At 36.6% G+C, this 17,381-nt stretch overlaps 1 protein-coding gene across 1 annotated transcript; it reads right to left on the reverse strand.

The window, feature by feature from the left end:
* Positions 1 to 1,285: 1,285 nt before the first annotated feature.
* Positions 1,286 to 15,407, reverse strand: POLR1F (RNA polymerase I subunit F). The gene is given in 5 exon segments (XM_037508784.2): positions 1,286 to 6,256; positions 6,258 to 6,639; positions 7,787 to 7,995; positions 11,461 to 11,602; positions 15,130 to 15,407. Coding segments are annotated over 5 exon segments (1,020 nt in total). The 5' UTR covers positions 15,384 to 15,407; the 3' UTR covers positions 1,286 to 6,223.
* Between the last annotated feature and the right edge of the window lie 1,974 nt (positions 15,408 to 17,381).

The raw sequence follows: 17,381 nt of genomic DNA on the forward strand, positions 1-17,381 counted from the left end.
AATTTTGATCAACATGTTTCTGTTACTGAATGTGGGCCCACAACCTGATGGCCAAATGTCAAAAAACATCACCACCAGCTTTTGAGAAAAGAACCAGTTTAATGCAAGATCACCTGGGAGGAGACTGGAGGTGATCAGTGAAGACAGTGAACATCCTTCTGGGCCTGTGTTCTGTCATCTTATGAAAGATCAGGGCTTATTTATTGCTTAAAATAGCGGGGAGAATTTCTGTCTCATTGTTGCAAGTCCACCCTGGACTTCAGCGTGCAGTAACTGGGGCCCAGAGTTACTTAATTTCCTGGAAAAGGCTCTGGACATGGCAGATAGGGTATCAGTCTAATTTAACTCCTACTTTTGGAGGTACATACTTCCATATACCCATGGAGGGTGAATAATTCCAGAGATAAGAATATCACCTTTCCTCCTGCATTATGAAAAATCAGTTCTCCCCAAAGCTGCCCCTGACAGTAGTTTAATCACTTGGATATTTCAAAACCCATGATTCATGAGCTACGATCATATGAGACTATGTGAACCCATGGACTGGAGGACAGGTGGTTCCCACTGTCACTTAACATGTAAAGGTTAAAAGTAGTGAATAAAAAAATTGGGTATGAATATCTTAGAACAGTAGGTATCTGTATATTTATGTATGGCCATTTTGGGAAATTAGTTTACTTCCAGGTTTCCTTGCACATATGCATGAATATACAATGTGGGACTTTTCAGATGCCTAGTATGAATCCTCTTTAAATGGTGATCTGGTATAAAGACAACCAAATTTAAAAAACATCAGATTGTAACAAAATATGGTGGAATGCAGAGTGAGAATTTCTTTCATGTATTAGACACACTGTATTTAGATTCTTTTCTTTCTTGCTCATAATCTCATAAATTTCTACATCATCTTATGTACTAATACATTCTCATTTTAAATTTGAAATTAAGGTTCTCTTTAATGGATCAATTACCTTGCATTTTCTGTTACTAAAACAAGAACTGTCAAAGTATTTCATTTGTCCTGATTTTTCCTGACTCAATAATAATGCAATACAATATAGTACATACCAGAGCATTTTCTAATTATATCCAATGAATGTGGAACTAATTACCTACAACTATTCAGACTGCAGCTTATTTGCTATTGAAATACTGGCTGCAGACTTCTATTTGCCGATTCCTTTCTTCTTAATCCAATATTATAACTTACTAAATTTTTTCCTTACTAAAAACATTCAAATAAATTTAGTACAAATTATCAAATTAATGTAAGTATGAACAGGTTTATCAGTCTAATGTCTAAGAAAAAGCAACAGGGCTTTAAGATGATCCAGTATACTAAGTATTTACTTGAAAGAGGTACAAGACAAAAGAGTATCATTATTTACCGCTGCCAAGGCAGAGGTTTAAAAGAAAAAAGTTTACAAGCAAATATTTGAACATCTTTACTTTTAATAAGGAGAACAGTATTTACTGATTTGAACCTCTAGTGAACTTTCTATGAATTACCCAGAAGAAATGCCAAATCATTATCATGTGCATATTTAGCCCTTGTTTTTCAATTTTGTTCTCACTTTACAGTATATTAAAACTATTTTTAAAAGTTATTTGGATGTTTCTAAAAGATATTATTTTCAAATACTTAAAGAATAATTTTAAAAACTGACCATGTACTGGGCCACAAAGAAAATCTCAATTTCCAAAAGAAGAAATCAGAGACTACCTTAGAAGATGACAATGCATGAAACAGCTAGAAACTAACAATAGCAATAAATATCATCATCTTTAACCACCTTTCAAAAGTTTCAACAATATCCTTCTAAATAAATTTTGGATCAAAGAATAATTGAGAGATATCTAAACGAGATACAATGAGAATACTATATACAAAAACTGACAGGATCCACACAAAACTGAAATCAGAAAATTTTAGGGTCACTTTCATTACTATATGAGATTTGAAAAAAGTATACCCTTTAATAAAGAGCAGAGTAGGAATTAATGAATAAAAATTCATAAACCTGGTTAAAACCAGTGGTGACTTGAGGCCAATGAAAGACAAAACTTCAGCATTTATGGTCATATAGGTTAGTGGAGGAATTCAATTATTTTCTTATACATCAGTAATAACTAGTTATGAAATGTGATATTTAAAAAAATCTAACAAAAGCAAGAAATGCTAAAATTTCTGGAAATAAACTAATGATATATAAAAGGCCTAATGCTACTGAAATAATGAAGACTTGAATAAATGAAGACTTTACATGTTTATTGACTAAGAAATCTAAGTATTTATAGAAGTCAATCATCTCAATCTCTCAATTTCAACAAAATCCAAAAAGTTTTAACAAGACATGAACCAATATAATTTTTAAATGGTTCATTAAAGGTTATTTTGACCAGACATCAAAATGTATCATAAAAACATTGTATATTAGCTTTCTATGGCAATTTAACAAATTACCACAACCTTCAAACATCCACTCAGTAGTTTGTAATTCTACTGGTCAGCAGGCTGGGAAGGTGTGGGTGGATTCTCTTTGAGATTTTACAAAATTGAAACTAAGGTGTCAGCTGACTGAATTCTCATCTGGAGGACCTGGGGTAAATCTGCTTCAGCAATCACTGGGAAAATGCACACAAACTGATTGTGGACATAGGGTTGTGGTGCATTTTCCTCTGGGCTCGTGACCAGGGGTAGTTCTAGGCCACTCACCTTGCCACCTTCCTGTCTTCAGTAAGGGATACATCAAAACCTCATATTTCAAATCTCTTTTACTGCCATAACCTGGAGAAAATTCATTTAAAGGGATATGTTTTAAAATTAGGACACCCAGAACATCTCTTAAGTCAATTGCATCATGTAATATATAATAATGTATAATATAGTATATAATAGATCGTGGAGGTAAAATTCATCTTCTTCATTTATGAGGATTAGAGTGGGAAATCCGGCCCTTTCAGAATTCTGCCTACCACACTAGGGTAATAACCAGTGTGATCCTGTAGCAGAGTGTGTAAGTAATCAGAAGAGAAACAGTATTATTTGTAGTATGTGGAATGTACTATGTAGAAGACAGGTCCTCAACTCTAGAGAAAATATGAATAGTTTGGGGATATATGAACATCAAACTATATACCAATTCCAGATGGACTAAAATTTTAAATGTAAAGTGATGAAAGTACTGGAAGAAAACAAATTATAATCTTGGGGTGGGAAGTGCTTCTACAAAAGCACTGAGAAGCTCATGAGATCATTGATTACATAAAAGTAAACATTTGTAATAGCTGTTCATATGTAAGAAAAAATATTTTTTCATACAGCAATTCCACTTCTAACACTTTATGCCAAATAAGGATGTATAGTCATATATACTCAATGTTTACTAAAAAAGGGAAAACATAAACACCCTAAATATTCATCATTAGGAAATGAAACAATTTATACATTAAAATTCTTATAGGCATGAAAGAGTAAGATTACCTTTAATATTCATATGGGAAATAATCTATATCAAATGAAAGTAAGTCTAAAGAGTATGAATAGCTTAATATTATTTAATTTTGTAATATTTTAAAATCCATTTAAAAACCAGTCTAAAACTATACACAGAATTGACAATAGTAGTTATCTCTGGGAAGTACCACCGTCATGTTAAGGGGGTGTGGGTTAACTAGAGGAATAGGGAGTTAGATCAATGACGATGAGGATTCGGAGGTACTTTCGTTATTTGACCTTTAAAAAAAAAATAAATACGATTTTGTACCATGTCTTCATTTTGGAAGAAAAAAATGTCCAATATGGCTTACTAAATTTTTGCCTAAGTTTTTGTTCATGTTGTGAATGTATGAAGCAAGTCAGAGACTCAATTTGACCACTAGGAGTTTTCCATTTAAGTTATTATCACTAACACACTGATGGAACAAAAATACTTGAAAAGTCTCATGCACAGGGAAAGCTCTTAGTGCATTTATTGACATGATATGTAAAAAGATTAGGACTATGGCATCAGAAGCAGAGTGATACTATTTGAAACTATGCTTTTCATTTCATTATCAATTAAATATGCCTGTTGATAATTTCACTGCTAAACATTCTAGATACAGTGAGGGCACAACCCTGATCCTCAGGAAACTTATTATTTGGACAAGACAAATCTGATCAAGAGACAAGTTTTATAAACAGATAAACTGCTTGAAACCATAACACAGTGCGCTACAACTAAAAAAACACCCAATACAATGATGATGATTATAAAGCATGTACTTTTAGCCCACTTTAGTCTGGAAAAACTTTCTATAGACGGTAGTATCTCAGGTTTGCTTTATTTGATATTTCTCAGGCCTCTGGTAACTTCTCCACCTAGAATCCCACACCTCCTTGGGTCACAATGTGCGTATTCAGCAAATGTCTTGAAGAATACATGGAGGTAAAAAGTTACTATATTCTGGACAAGGCAAATGACCAGCTCTGCCTTTTCAGAGGCACTCAAATTGTAAGTATGAACAAATTTATGCTGCTTTTTTCTTCACGGTACAAAGCATTTTAAAATACAACATGACCAACAGAGCACTAAAAGAAGCAAAATACAAATAATGTGGGGATATAGCTATTTTACTAATCCACAAGTATCTTTCCATTAATAGCATAAATATACCATTCTTGTTATTTATAAAAGGGGAATTTAGAAGTTTCACTAAAAATTAATTTTTATATTCACACGATTCTGTATTCAAATTTTATTTATTAAATATTCTGGCATGCCTCTTTATTAAGCCCTGAAACTATAATAGTTTGTGAATTTCATATACAATATTTATCTTTTAGTACAAAAATAAAATGCTGAATTTTAATGTTTTATTTAACCCACTAGGCCAAAAATATCATTTCACCAATATACAAAATTGAAATATTTTATATTCTTTTGGTACATCTTCAAAATCCAGTATGTATTTTATACTGACAGTCCATCTCAATTTGGACTAGTCACATTTCAAGGGATGACCCCCACATGAAACTAAAGTATATGGAAGACTGGCCTGCACCCTCCCAATGTCTGGCATACCTCTCTATAGACAAAAGTCAAAGTCTGTAACACTCCAAACTATAGTCTGTCATTATAATGTGAAACTGTACTATGTCTGATACTAGATAAATGGGCAAGAAAAATGGTTGGCATGGGGGCTTAATTCAACCCTGCACTCATTTAGAGATATGAATACAACGAACACTGAGTACAATTTTCTTTTCATTTGTAGCATCACTGACTTTCTATATTTTCTTGTCTATGTTGTGTGTGACTCAATCTGGTTGTCCTATGACATTCCATGAGGGAAGTAACTATATCTACCTTGTTTGTATTCTATCCCTGGACCTTCATTGAATGTATTTGCCTGGCAGATTATCAAATACATATTCAATGAATGGATATAGCCATGAACCAACTTATCATTTCATTGTTTTCCAGTTAGTTAAGATACATTCCTTATTTCCTCAATTTGAAAGCAGTGAGCGGTTATTTCTAGTATCCTAACCCAATTATTAAAAATGGTGAAATTCCTCACTATTCAGAATCACATTTACCTTGTCTTTATCAGTCTCCTCGTCACACACACAATAAAGGCAGAATAACTGAGACACAAATGAACAAGTATAAGAGAAAAAGACCTATCAATTTCTTTAGATTTAAAGAAAAAAACAATACACTGCACTACTAGTCAGCAGTGGCGTGTTTCTTAAGAAATCTGGAGACTTCAGTAGAGTACTACTGTAGTAGAGATGAGAAACGAAAACCTAAAACTGGTAAATGTCTTGCTTGAAAAATAAACCGAAATAAAGTGTCATGCAATATCATGACTAATGGTGGGGGGGAAAAACTAATAAAAACCAAAAACCCAACTTCAACTCATTAATATGAATAACAAAGCTCTTTTGCTAGTTTTGAGGCTGTACAAATAATTTGATTCAGAATGCAAAAACTGGGAGAACACAAGAGCAGAGAGCTTTTAGCTTTTTATCCTGTAAATAATGGTCCTTTAATGATACTGGTATTGCCAAATTATCACTTTTATAATTTTAACATTTTAAAAAAAAGCCTCAACTCCCAAATGAATGCTAGTTCTTTTGCAAATTACCCGAATACAAACGTGTCATATCTCTGAAAATATCTGTCTATCTTCTGTTTGTGAATTAATTTTTTAAAAACTGAATTGGATTTAAAAATCACCAAAGAAAATTACTTTTCCCTTTTCTTTTTAGATGAATGTTCCAAAAGTGGTGTAAATTCAGCCTCCTCAGTGTGTTTCCTTTTCTTTTTTTTCTTTTTATGGTCACTCTGATAACCACTAGAGTCACTGCCTTGGAAAACAGGATCCTGATCCTGATCTTCTTGATGCTTTTTCTTTTTTTTCTTCCTCTTTGGTGCCTCCTCCTTATTCACATTATTATTAATTTGAAAGTCTGTCTCTTCTCTCCTGGTGTCATCTGCTAAATCTGCTAGCTCCACGCTACCACCTTCCACTTCACATTGTTCTAAGTCTTTCTTCTTTTTCTTTTTCTTCTTCAGAGGTTTTTCAACAGCTTCTTCAGTGCCAGCTTCTGTTACTTCTTCAGAAACTGCAGAGCACTTGGACTGTAAACTATAAATTAACAGTTTAAAAAGTTTAGAGCAGTAAGCAAAAGTGCAAGAACAAGGTGAAATCAAGACTATCTCAACATGCTGATTTTTTTATAAATTGTAACAGCAGTACCAGATATATAACCATGACATAAAATTCAAATATTCTCTCCTGTTAACCTTCAACCCCCTAAGCTGTCTGGAAAGTGGTAATTTTTTTTTGTTTCCAAAGTACTTTTCGCAGACAATGTTTTCACACGTAAAAATGACATTAAAAATTGTCAAAACATGGCTGATGAATTTTGGCTTGACTCAAAGAAATATGGTCACAGAATATTAAACTTCATGAGATCTAGGCTTACTAGTCAAACTACTGATAGTGATAGAAAATATACTTCTGGAAATCTATTAAAGTAATGGAGATTTCTACTTACGGCCTTAACACTTGTTTCAAGTAATAGTTCACTGCTGTTCTATACCTATGCTGAAGTACAGTGCTATGTCACAATCGTAAATTATTTTGTATTAGTAATAAAAACAAGGCACTAGTTACATTTTAAGTCACATTTCAAGTGCTCACAGTAATGTTAATATATTCACAAATACAGCACATATCTATCATCACAGTCACACAGAGGTCTGTAGGACAGCTATTCTAAACTTTAACACATACAATGTTGCATATAAAGGTAGAATCTAAAAACACCAACAGAATACAAAACAGTTTTTTTCCCCCCACTTCCCATTAAACATGGTTCCTATGGAAACTAGTTCAATATCAGAGTAATTCTTATAAGTCTTTCAATACAGAAAAAATTAAAATTCCTACAGATGGCAATAATCAAATTATTTTTTGCTTCAACGATGTAAAAATAAAAGGTTACTATTTGTAATACAATTATGCTATCAATAGTTTCAAGCCCAGAGGTCAACTTTAAAAAAATTAACCAATCAGAAAATATTCAGTAAAATTTAGTTATTAAAATCCAGTTAAGTGGACATAGATATTAAACACAGTTATTGAATACACTGTTATAGCATCGAAACAATGATTTGAAAGCACAAGTATTCTAATAAATAGAATTAAATTTTTAGAGAGGGATTTATGTTCTTAAATTCAGAATTAATAGAAACAATTAAGCATCAAAATAATGTGATTAGGGACTGACCTAGTGATATTTAATTTTCCCCGAATGCAGAATACTCCAGCAGCATCTGAATCCAAACGAAATACTTCAAATTCTAGTTGATCACCTACATTTATCTCCAGGGTTTGCCAATGTTCATCAGACATCTGCTCAGGTTTAGGAATGGAGGCATTGAAACACCCATGTACTAAACAGCCAATGTGGCTGGAAGATACTTTATTAACTGTACCCTGGGAAGAAGGAAAAAAAAAAGTATAACATGTAGAAGAGATCTAAAGAGTTAAAAGGTAAATCAAGCTTTACAAGCTTCAAACGGATCTTCAAAGAGGAAACATTAAGATAATGGCATCATTTAATATAGAAAAAGTTTATCTCGATTACAGCTTACCACGTGCTACCCTAAAACATTGTTTTAGAACACTACGGAATGTTTATAAAGCTCAAACTTTATTAAAGTAATCGCATATCAATTGCCCAACTGAATAAACAACAACCCTCCCCCCAAACAACCCACTACACACCTCACTGCTGGATTCCCTGGAGAGTAATTATAAGCAATGAAACCAAGCAGAAAATACTCTTTGATATGACCTACATTTGAAAAGACCTCAACAGAGGAAGCATATGCTTTTTATAACTAGGATCCCCATTATATTTCTATAAACAGTCTGAATTTCAAAGCTTAAAGAACATTCTTTAATGATTCAATTTAACAACATGTAAGCAGTCCTATTAAAAGTCAACTTATACTTTAGATATGAATCTTGAACATGGCTATTTTGACTAAATCACAAAAACATTATTAAAAGCTTTAAAACTCAATTAAAATACATATAATTTTAAACTTAAAAGATTTTTCATAAAACTTAGCTTTTCCTTCTTCCCCTAGGAATCAACATATGAAAGAAAACCTTGTATTTTTCAAAAAGTAGTTATTTTGACTTATACCACTATAAATAATATGTATACAGTGCTATTAAATGACAGGAACCTTTTTTCAACGTATGACAGGATAAAACTATGTCATTTTTTTAGAAGTCTGGTATCTCCAATGGTAGCTTCTGGAAGGTCTGGACAAACTGTGGTACATTTATACAATGGAATATTATTCAATGAGAAAAAGAAATCAGCTATTTAACTGCAAAAGAAATGAGCAAGCTTTAATGCAACTGCTCCATGAAATAACCAATCTGAAAAGGCTATTCTGTATGACTTCAGTGATAAGACGTTCTAGAAAAGGCAAAATTAGGGAAAGAGTAAGAGATCAGTAGCTGCTATGGTTTCAGGGATAGGGCGGGAAGAACAAATGGAACATGGGGAATTTTTAGGGCAGTGACTCAGTTATGCTAAGGGACACCATAAGTGTCATTACACATTTGTCAATGTCCCTAAAATGTACATCACAGAAAGTGAACTCTAATATAGACTTTAATAATAATGTATCAATATTGGCTCAGTAATTACAAAAAATACACAACATTAATGCAAGTGATATCAGTAATAGGAGAAACTACATCCATCAATTAAAAAAATATTCCACAGGTATGGAATAACTGAATGTGAAAAAGAAAATGAATCTCAAACCCTCCCTCACACTATATTAAAAAAAAACAAACAAACAAAAAAACAACTTTAAGCTGATAACAGGCCTAAGTGAAAAAACTAAAACTACAAAACTTCTAGCTAAATATCTGGTCAACCTAGCGACAGGCAAGTATGTTAGATAGGATCCGGATATAAGCATAAAAGTATAAAATGATAAACTGAACCTCATCAAATTTAAAAGCTTTTATTCTTCAAATGATACCATTAAAAATTAATAGAAAAGTCATAAAGTGGGAGAAAGTATTCTTAATCTATCCAAAAAGGGCAGATTTGCATCAAGACTCTAAAGAGAACTATTACACCCTAAAGACAAAATTACCAAAAAAAAAAAAAAAAAAAAAAAAAAAAAAAAAATGGGTAAAGTACTTGAATAGGCTTTTCCTATATAAACACATGAAAAAGAGTTTATTAGGGAAATGCAAATCAAAACCCTAATGAAACACACTATACGCTCATCAGTAAAATGAAGACTAACCACTGCAAATATTTGACAGGATGCAGAGCAACTAGATGTGTGAATGGGAAATTAGTCTGACGGCAGTAGTTTCTCATGAAGTTAAACACACATTTATCCTCAGATCAAGCAATTCTGCTTCTATTTACCTAGGAGAAACGAAAATGTATGTTCACAGTAGCTTTATTCATAATAGCTTCAGACTGAAAGCAACCCAAATATTTATCAGTGATGATGGATAAGACTGTGATATACTCAAAACTGAACATCATGAGTAATAAAAAGGAACAAACTACCAATACACACAACAGCATAGATGAAATTAAAAAGCAAGCTGAACAAAAAAAGAACCATATTCCCAAAGAGTAGTGTAGAATGAAAATTTTCATTAATATAGTATTATAGACAGGACAAGCAAAACTAATTTATAATAAAAGAAATTACAATAGTGGTTTTATCAGTGAAACAGGGAAATGATGAGAAAGGGCACAAGGGTAATTTCTTAAGGAGACATAATATATGATATACTTGTCAAACTTCCCTAACTGTACATTTCATTGCATGTAAATTTTATCTTACATTTTCTTGTACTATAAATGATCTTATATTATTAAAAAAATAAAAATTGAGAAAGAAAGCAGGTCAAATGTATCTGAGGTCTGAAAAAGTAAAAGAGGAGAGAGTAAAAAGAATAATTTTACTTCTCATTTCTGTATAATTTGAATGTTAATCCCATTTACATGTTTAGAACAATTTATAAAAGTACTTAAATTTGGGGCTTTTTAACTACAAACAACCTTAATAATATGGAGCTCCATTTGAGGACACCAGCTTGGCAGCAGGATAGTGCCTAATTAGGGATACTATTTCTACCAGACTAGTGACATTAAAAAAATTAGAAATGTTTTATAGATATTTTCATAGTAAAATAGGACCCAAAGTTTTATTAACAGTATCAAGGGTTAAATAACAGTTCTTATATACCCAGGTTAAGCAATCCCTACATATATATTTTAGTTAAAGAATAAGCACACACACAGGAACACATGCATGCGCAGAACAGCTGACAGAAGGGACAGACAAATGAAGAGGATAGAGGGATATATTTCAGTAGATTTCGCATCAATTTCTATATTTCTAGGTTCTCTTGACAACGGAAAGCTCTTCAACACAGGACCTTCTTTCCCATGGTACAGTATGGTGTCCTGATCCCCATCCTTTATTCATTTTCATGTCAGCCTAGTCCTATCACCACTTGAATTTGTAACTGTTTTACATACTGCTATATTTTTGTGCCCTTTATAAAGAAGCCTCTATAAAGAAATTATTTGTATTTCATTGAGAAATTAAAAATAATAAAAATTGAGGTTTTTTTTTCCTTCAGATCACGCTGCTGCTATGCAAAGAACAAGAATAAACTGGATGTGATAAATATTCTGTGCATGACTGTGAACTCTAACAGAATAGAGTTTAATATCTGACCAGGCTGAACTGATGGAAAATCATCTTATTCTTTAAAAATAATTCTTAGTTGGCCACAATAGCAATCCCAAGGTGTGGAGTGTCTTAAAATTTTTGAAATCACATCATTTTATAATGATACAAAGAAAACTAGAAAAAAAAATAATATACATACCATAAGCTTTTGCCCTGGTTCAGGACAAAAAATAACAAAATCTGCTTCAATGTTAAGATGAATGTGTCCTTGATCATCGTAAATGTCTCCCAGTTCACCCACTACTTTGATGTTATCATATGCAATGGGGACACCTAAAAGGCTGTAAAAAAGAAATGTCACCATTCATTTTTTTATTTATTTTTTATTTTTTTTAAGATTTATTCATTTTTATACAAGAGCTGGAGTAGAGGCACAGGAGGGTGAGAGGATTCACCTGAGACAGAGCCGGGAGCAGAACAGGCAGACAGACCAAAATACACTGCTGAGGGGAGCAGCAGGCCGTCTGCCATGCCATGTGGGTATCCCCATGGCTGGCCAGGAATCAAACCTGCGCTGCAGAGACTGCGGACAGCTTCAGAGCGCTGTGCTCAACCCGCTGAGCCACCGGGGAGGCCGCCATTCATCCTCTTTTAAAGACCATTCTCATACTGACTCCAAAAAGTATACATGTTATAAATAAAACTACCCATGCCAAAAATACAACAGCCTGTGACTAGTCTGTAACAACTTTAGTAGTACCATTTCACCAAGAGTTCTAATGCATTGGCTAAGTTAATAATGATTATTCAAGATCCGTAGGTACCTACAAGCAAAATGTTCAATTAAGCATGAGCAGTAAGTTGACTCTTATCATGCTTAGTAAATACGTCAGGTGAAGACAAATACCATGACTTCACTCATATGCATCACCACAGAGAAAAGAAACAAAAGGATGAACTAAATAAACTGTTAGACTATAAGATCAATTAGTGGTGACCAGGAGGGAAGAGGGATGGGCACAGGTAAACTGAGGAAAATGGGTCAATTGTACGGTGCAGTACAGAACTAGACTTTAGTGGTGTACTTAATGTGATACACACATATGATGCACACCTGAAGCTTATGTAATTTTATAATGCAATGTAACTTCAATTAAAAAAGACAAACTCATCTGCATCAACCCACTCTTGTAAATGACACATTCACAGTGATTGTAAGACATAGGTGCAGTCTTTCCAGGGGGTCATATTTGGGCATCATCACACTGCAATATATTTTATTATATTATATTATTATAGAATACAGATTTTTTTTTTCCAGTTGTATAGGTGGGTTATATTTAAATTTCATTTCTGCACAGCAAAGTGTGTTTTCAGGATAGCAAAAGTAGCACTGCAAAATAGTTGTTACAGAAATGAGGTATTGGGTCACACAGTATTCAGAATCTCTGACTAAGAAATGTGACAACAGAGCTTGACCCTAAGATGATTTATGTAAATACATCAAACTCTTTGGTTTGATGCATAAAACTTAACCAAAGTCAACAATTATACAGACACCTCAAGCCTATTTATATTCTCCTCTTTTTTTACGTTTGATTTTCTCACAGCATCCTAAGTAAGTTTCAATGCAGGGTGGTGGAATCACATAATATATATAAGGAACAATTAAGTCAAGTTTACCTTTTAAGCTTTCTCTTAAATGGAATGGAACCTATTTTCCACATTCAAATAACTGAAGAGTTGTCACATGCTATATAAATAATGTTTCTTTTTTTCTTAAATGCCTCTCAAGGATATAACTTAGAAACATAATGTGTTCTAGAAAATTTTCTCTAAACAAACTTTGTGAAGTTGAAATGGGATTATCTTTAAAAAAAATCTGTCATTGGGAAAGTCAGGTGAACAGTCTATCAACTAGAGGATGCTGTTGAAATGACAAACACTAATGAGTCATTCTCAATTTCTCCCTTTTCCTCATCCCTCAACAAAGAAATCCTCTTGATTCTATAGGATGGCCCCAAAGTCTTGAAACAGAAACAAAATTATAAATGCCAATGAGAATGCGATTCTCTGTTAATTTTTGTTTTGATCCTTGTCAGTAGTGCCTAGTTCAATGTGTGATGCCTGATTTATATAAATAAACTGGAGTCTTTAGCACATGCCACTGGTAATGGAGCGTGAGGTAGGAAATCCAGATCTGCTCCAAGTGCAGCACAGCCACAGTCTTAAACTAAGTTACAGAAATTATTACTCAATCAGTTGCTCATCACACTGGTGTAATGGCTCCTCATGGAGCCAACTGGGGTGACTTTCCCCTGGCCTGTCAAGTGGAAGCATTAATTGGCTACAGAAAGCAATAAAATACATTAATCAGTAGCCTGTTTCCATATCTTTTGACCACCTTGTACATCCTTAAATCTCTCAAATCTATCCCTTCTAATCATGTTTCTCTTGGACAATTATAACAATCTCTTAATTGGTCTCCCTGTCTAAAGTCTGAACCTCCTTAAACCTCCATTTCACATCTATTGTCCATCCGATTATACCACTCTCTCTGCCCAGAGTGCTAGGGTATCAAAGTACCCTCCTTCTGTCAAGTTGTTCTCAAAGGTCCTAAGATCCAACTCACCATTCCTTCTTTTACTATAACTTAGTAAAACTCAGATTTCTGCCAAATTTTAACACTACATTGGGTTTATACGGCTTAATTTGTAGTTCTACAAGTTTAAAGTTCCATGAAACCAGGATCTTATTATAGGTCTTTCTATTCCAAATCCCTAGTAAACAAAATAAACACAAGGGTGTGTTGGTACCTGGAGGAAGAGGTACTTTCTACACTTGGTTGATTCTTAACATATGTAGGGCTCTGGATCCCTTGAGAAAGTGGTAAAAGCTTTAGATAGTTCGCCTGCACAGGAAATTCACATAGGATCGGGCCTCCCCTGGTGGCGCAGCGGTTGAGCGCTGGGTTGCGAGGCTGCCCGCAATCTCTGCAGCGCCGGTTCGATCCCCGGCCACCAGCGAGGGGCCCATCAAAAAAAAAAAAAAAAAAAAAAGGAAAGATTCACATAGGATTCGACAATTTCCAGAGGTTTATGGAATTCCTGAAGGGCAGTAACAAACTTCTAGAAAAGCCATTCACCCTAGGTTTAGATCTACCTTGCCCCACCTCCCTCTACTCCCCAGCCTCTCCGCCCTTGTAATTCTGAGTTTTTAAATTACTTTTGAATATTTTTAATTTAAATGCATCGGAAGGTTTCAAGAGCAACAGGGGGCAATAATAGCTAGACTGAATAAACTGGCTGCTCTTAAAATTAAAAGCAAAACAAAATAATGGCAATAACATCTCTGCCATTCCTGATCACGTTCGAGAGACTTGAAAGCAGGAAAAGCACCAGCGTCAAAACAACAAAAACCACCCTTCGTGGTTTACTAAAATAATCTTGCATTAATGCTTCTCAATTTCTTATCTAAAGACAGTCTATTAAATGCTTCATTCCCACCTTCCATAGTCAAATAGAAAAACATACAGTACTGGGCCTACAAGGTACCCAGACCCCTGAGCTCTTCTTACCCCACCTGATTCTGGAAAGAACGCCTCAACTCCTGCCACTGTCACGATTCACGGCGCCTTTACGTTTTCTTTCCTACCTACGAAAGGGGCTCTGGAGCGGGTAGGTCCTGACTCTGCGGGTGGACTTAGCCCCCCCAAACGCCTCAGGGTTAAGCCTGGGGTGGTCGGTGAGACCTTTCGCGCTACGCCACAAGACTGCCCACCCGTTTCCCCCTCCCGTGCCCAAGAGAAGAGAAGGCAGGCTGCGCCTTAGCATGTCCGCACAGAGAAAGACAAGGCTGCGACTGGTACCTCTCGGAATAGCGCAGGAGCTCTGCGTCCAGCTGCTCCCGGATGCCGGTGCGCTTCCTGTTAAGGTACCGCGGCGACAGAGCGATGTGCCTCCGGTGCGGCCCGGACACAAGGCAGGAGTAGCGGCTGTTCACCAACGCACACGCGGCGGCGTAGGTCGGCAGCTCCAGGCAAGGCAGCTCGCCCGCTGGTGTCACGACGGGCCCCGCAGAGGCCGCCTTGGGCCGAGGAGCCTCCGAGCAACCCGCAGCCATGCGGCTCGTCGCTTTCCCACGGCGCGCACCACAGACGCAACCTTAACAGCCTGCCGTAGGACGCACGATTTCTACGTCATCCCTGAGCTTCACGCCCCTAGGCAATTGCTCTCCTTGCGCTGCATTACGCATATCCGACCGGCAGGGGGCAGATGTCTTTTTCGCTCTTGGAAGACGCCCGGAGAGCGGAGCCTGTGGCTACGCATCGAGCATGCGCGAAGGGCAACCCGCTTTTCTAAGGGCTGGCAAACCTGTTAACTCACTAGCCTCGTCATTACACTTAGTATGTGGATTTAATCGGGGTTCACACCTTCATCATATCTAGTAGCAACTTTGTCACGGACAAGAAAGCCGCCCCCCCACTACCCCTCAACCGGATTCCAACCTCCCCCAAAACACAGGCGGAGAAGCTTTGAGCCTAACAGCGGCTGTGCGCTGCTCCACCTGCTGGGAGACTGAGGGATGGACGGGGGGTCGCTCCCAAACTCAGGTAAGGCTCCTGAGACCCTCAGCTGGAGATTGGAATCGTACAGGACTCCACAGGCAAGGAGTCAGTGTTCATTGATTAGTGAAAGAGCAAGGAGAGACTGCTCCAGGGAGAGATACTTGTGGAGATGCTGGGTCTAGGGGTCTGTATAGGTTTAGGGCTTGGGTTGAGAACAAAGGATTTAAAATTTTATTGGCTGAAAAAGCAGGGAGAAATGACTTGGTTAAAGTCCACTTGTTGTGACTAGTTGTGGGGGCCCATCAGCTGCAGCTCGGTGGTCTCCATGGCTCGTGATCATGTCCAAGGTGAACATCTCAGGAGGGCTGTGTGCCCGCAGCTCCAGTGTCAACCAGTCTGGCTCAAGATCTGTGACTCTTCTGGGTTTGCAATTCCCCTTCTTTCTCAAGTAGCCAACTTGATAAGCTGTCGAACGATAGCTCAGAAATGGGAAAATGAAACAAAACGAGACCCAAGGAAATTTATGGCAGCAACCGTGAGCGCAAAGTCTTCAGGTGTTAACCCCAGCCCGTGGGACAGCAAAATCATTGCAAAATTTTTGCCCTTGAGTCCTGTCCAGTCCTTGTTCTGGGATCCCTCCTGTCTCAACTTGGTTTGGTAGAATTTTACAAATTGGAGAGTACAATAATAAAATTGTTTAAGGAGTTTGTGCAGGGAACCCAATCTTAAGAAGTTGTCAGATGGCCCTGATACAACACATCTGAAAAGGAACCCATCTTCTCTTTCCGATCAGCTTCTGTAACACCCAATTCAGGGCATTAGTCACCACCTGCAAGTAGCTCAGCCCAGCTGTTGGCCTGTGGACCCTCTTGTACCCTGCAAACACCAAATCAACCCCAGTGTCTGTGGAAACCAAAGCAATAACTATTCATGCATTTCTTAGTCCTCTTTGCCATAACTGAAGAACTTTCTACCTGTGGAAGCTTAGTTTAAGGACACAGCTTGATCTCCGAATACAAATCGGATCATGGTTTGCTGGCATGAGTTGTTGAATTTAAAGCCCATTTTCCTCAAAAAAATGCACACTCTTTAATATGGCTCATAAGTTAGGCGGCCATTTTATCATCTACACCCACTTTGCTTTATCTGTCAGTCCACCTGTAAGGTAAGGTAAAAAGTATCAGGCTTTTCTGACCTCCCGCCATTAGGATAGATGAGGGAACCCTGTGGTCCTGAATGCATGCCTGATGGCGGGCACCTGAAGTGGGTACACCTGGGCTGAAAGACTGGGTTTATAAGGGCGGCGTCACGGGGACACCAGCAGAAGCCGAGAGAAGAGAAGCGGTAGTAGCTGAGAAGCAGAGGAGCAGAAGCAGAACGTTGGAGAGCCCAGATAGAGTGAAGACTTGCTGGGGGCTAGGAGGCCTGCCAGCCTCCCGGCCCCCCAGCACCCCTGCCTGCCTTATGCTTGGTGAATCCCAATAAAAGCCTGCAAAGGCCACTGAGGGTTCCAGGACTCCTCCTTTACCCGGTCTGCTGGATCAGAAAATCTC

Source organism: Talpa occidentalis, unplaced genomic scaffold (assembly GCF_014898055.3).
Source record: "Talpa occidentalis isolate TD23 unplaced genomic scaffold, MPIMG_talOcc4v2.1, whole genome shotgun sequence".
NCBI classification, from domain to species: Eukaryota; Metazoa; Chordata; class Mammalia; order Eulipotyphla; family Talpidae; genus Talpa; species Talpa occidentalis.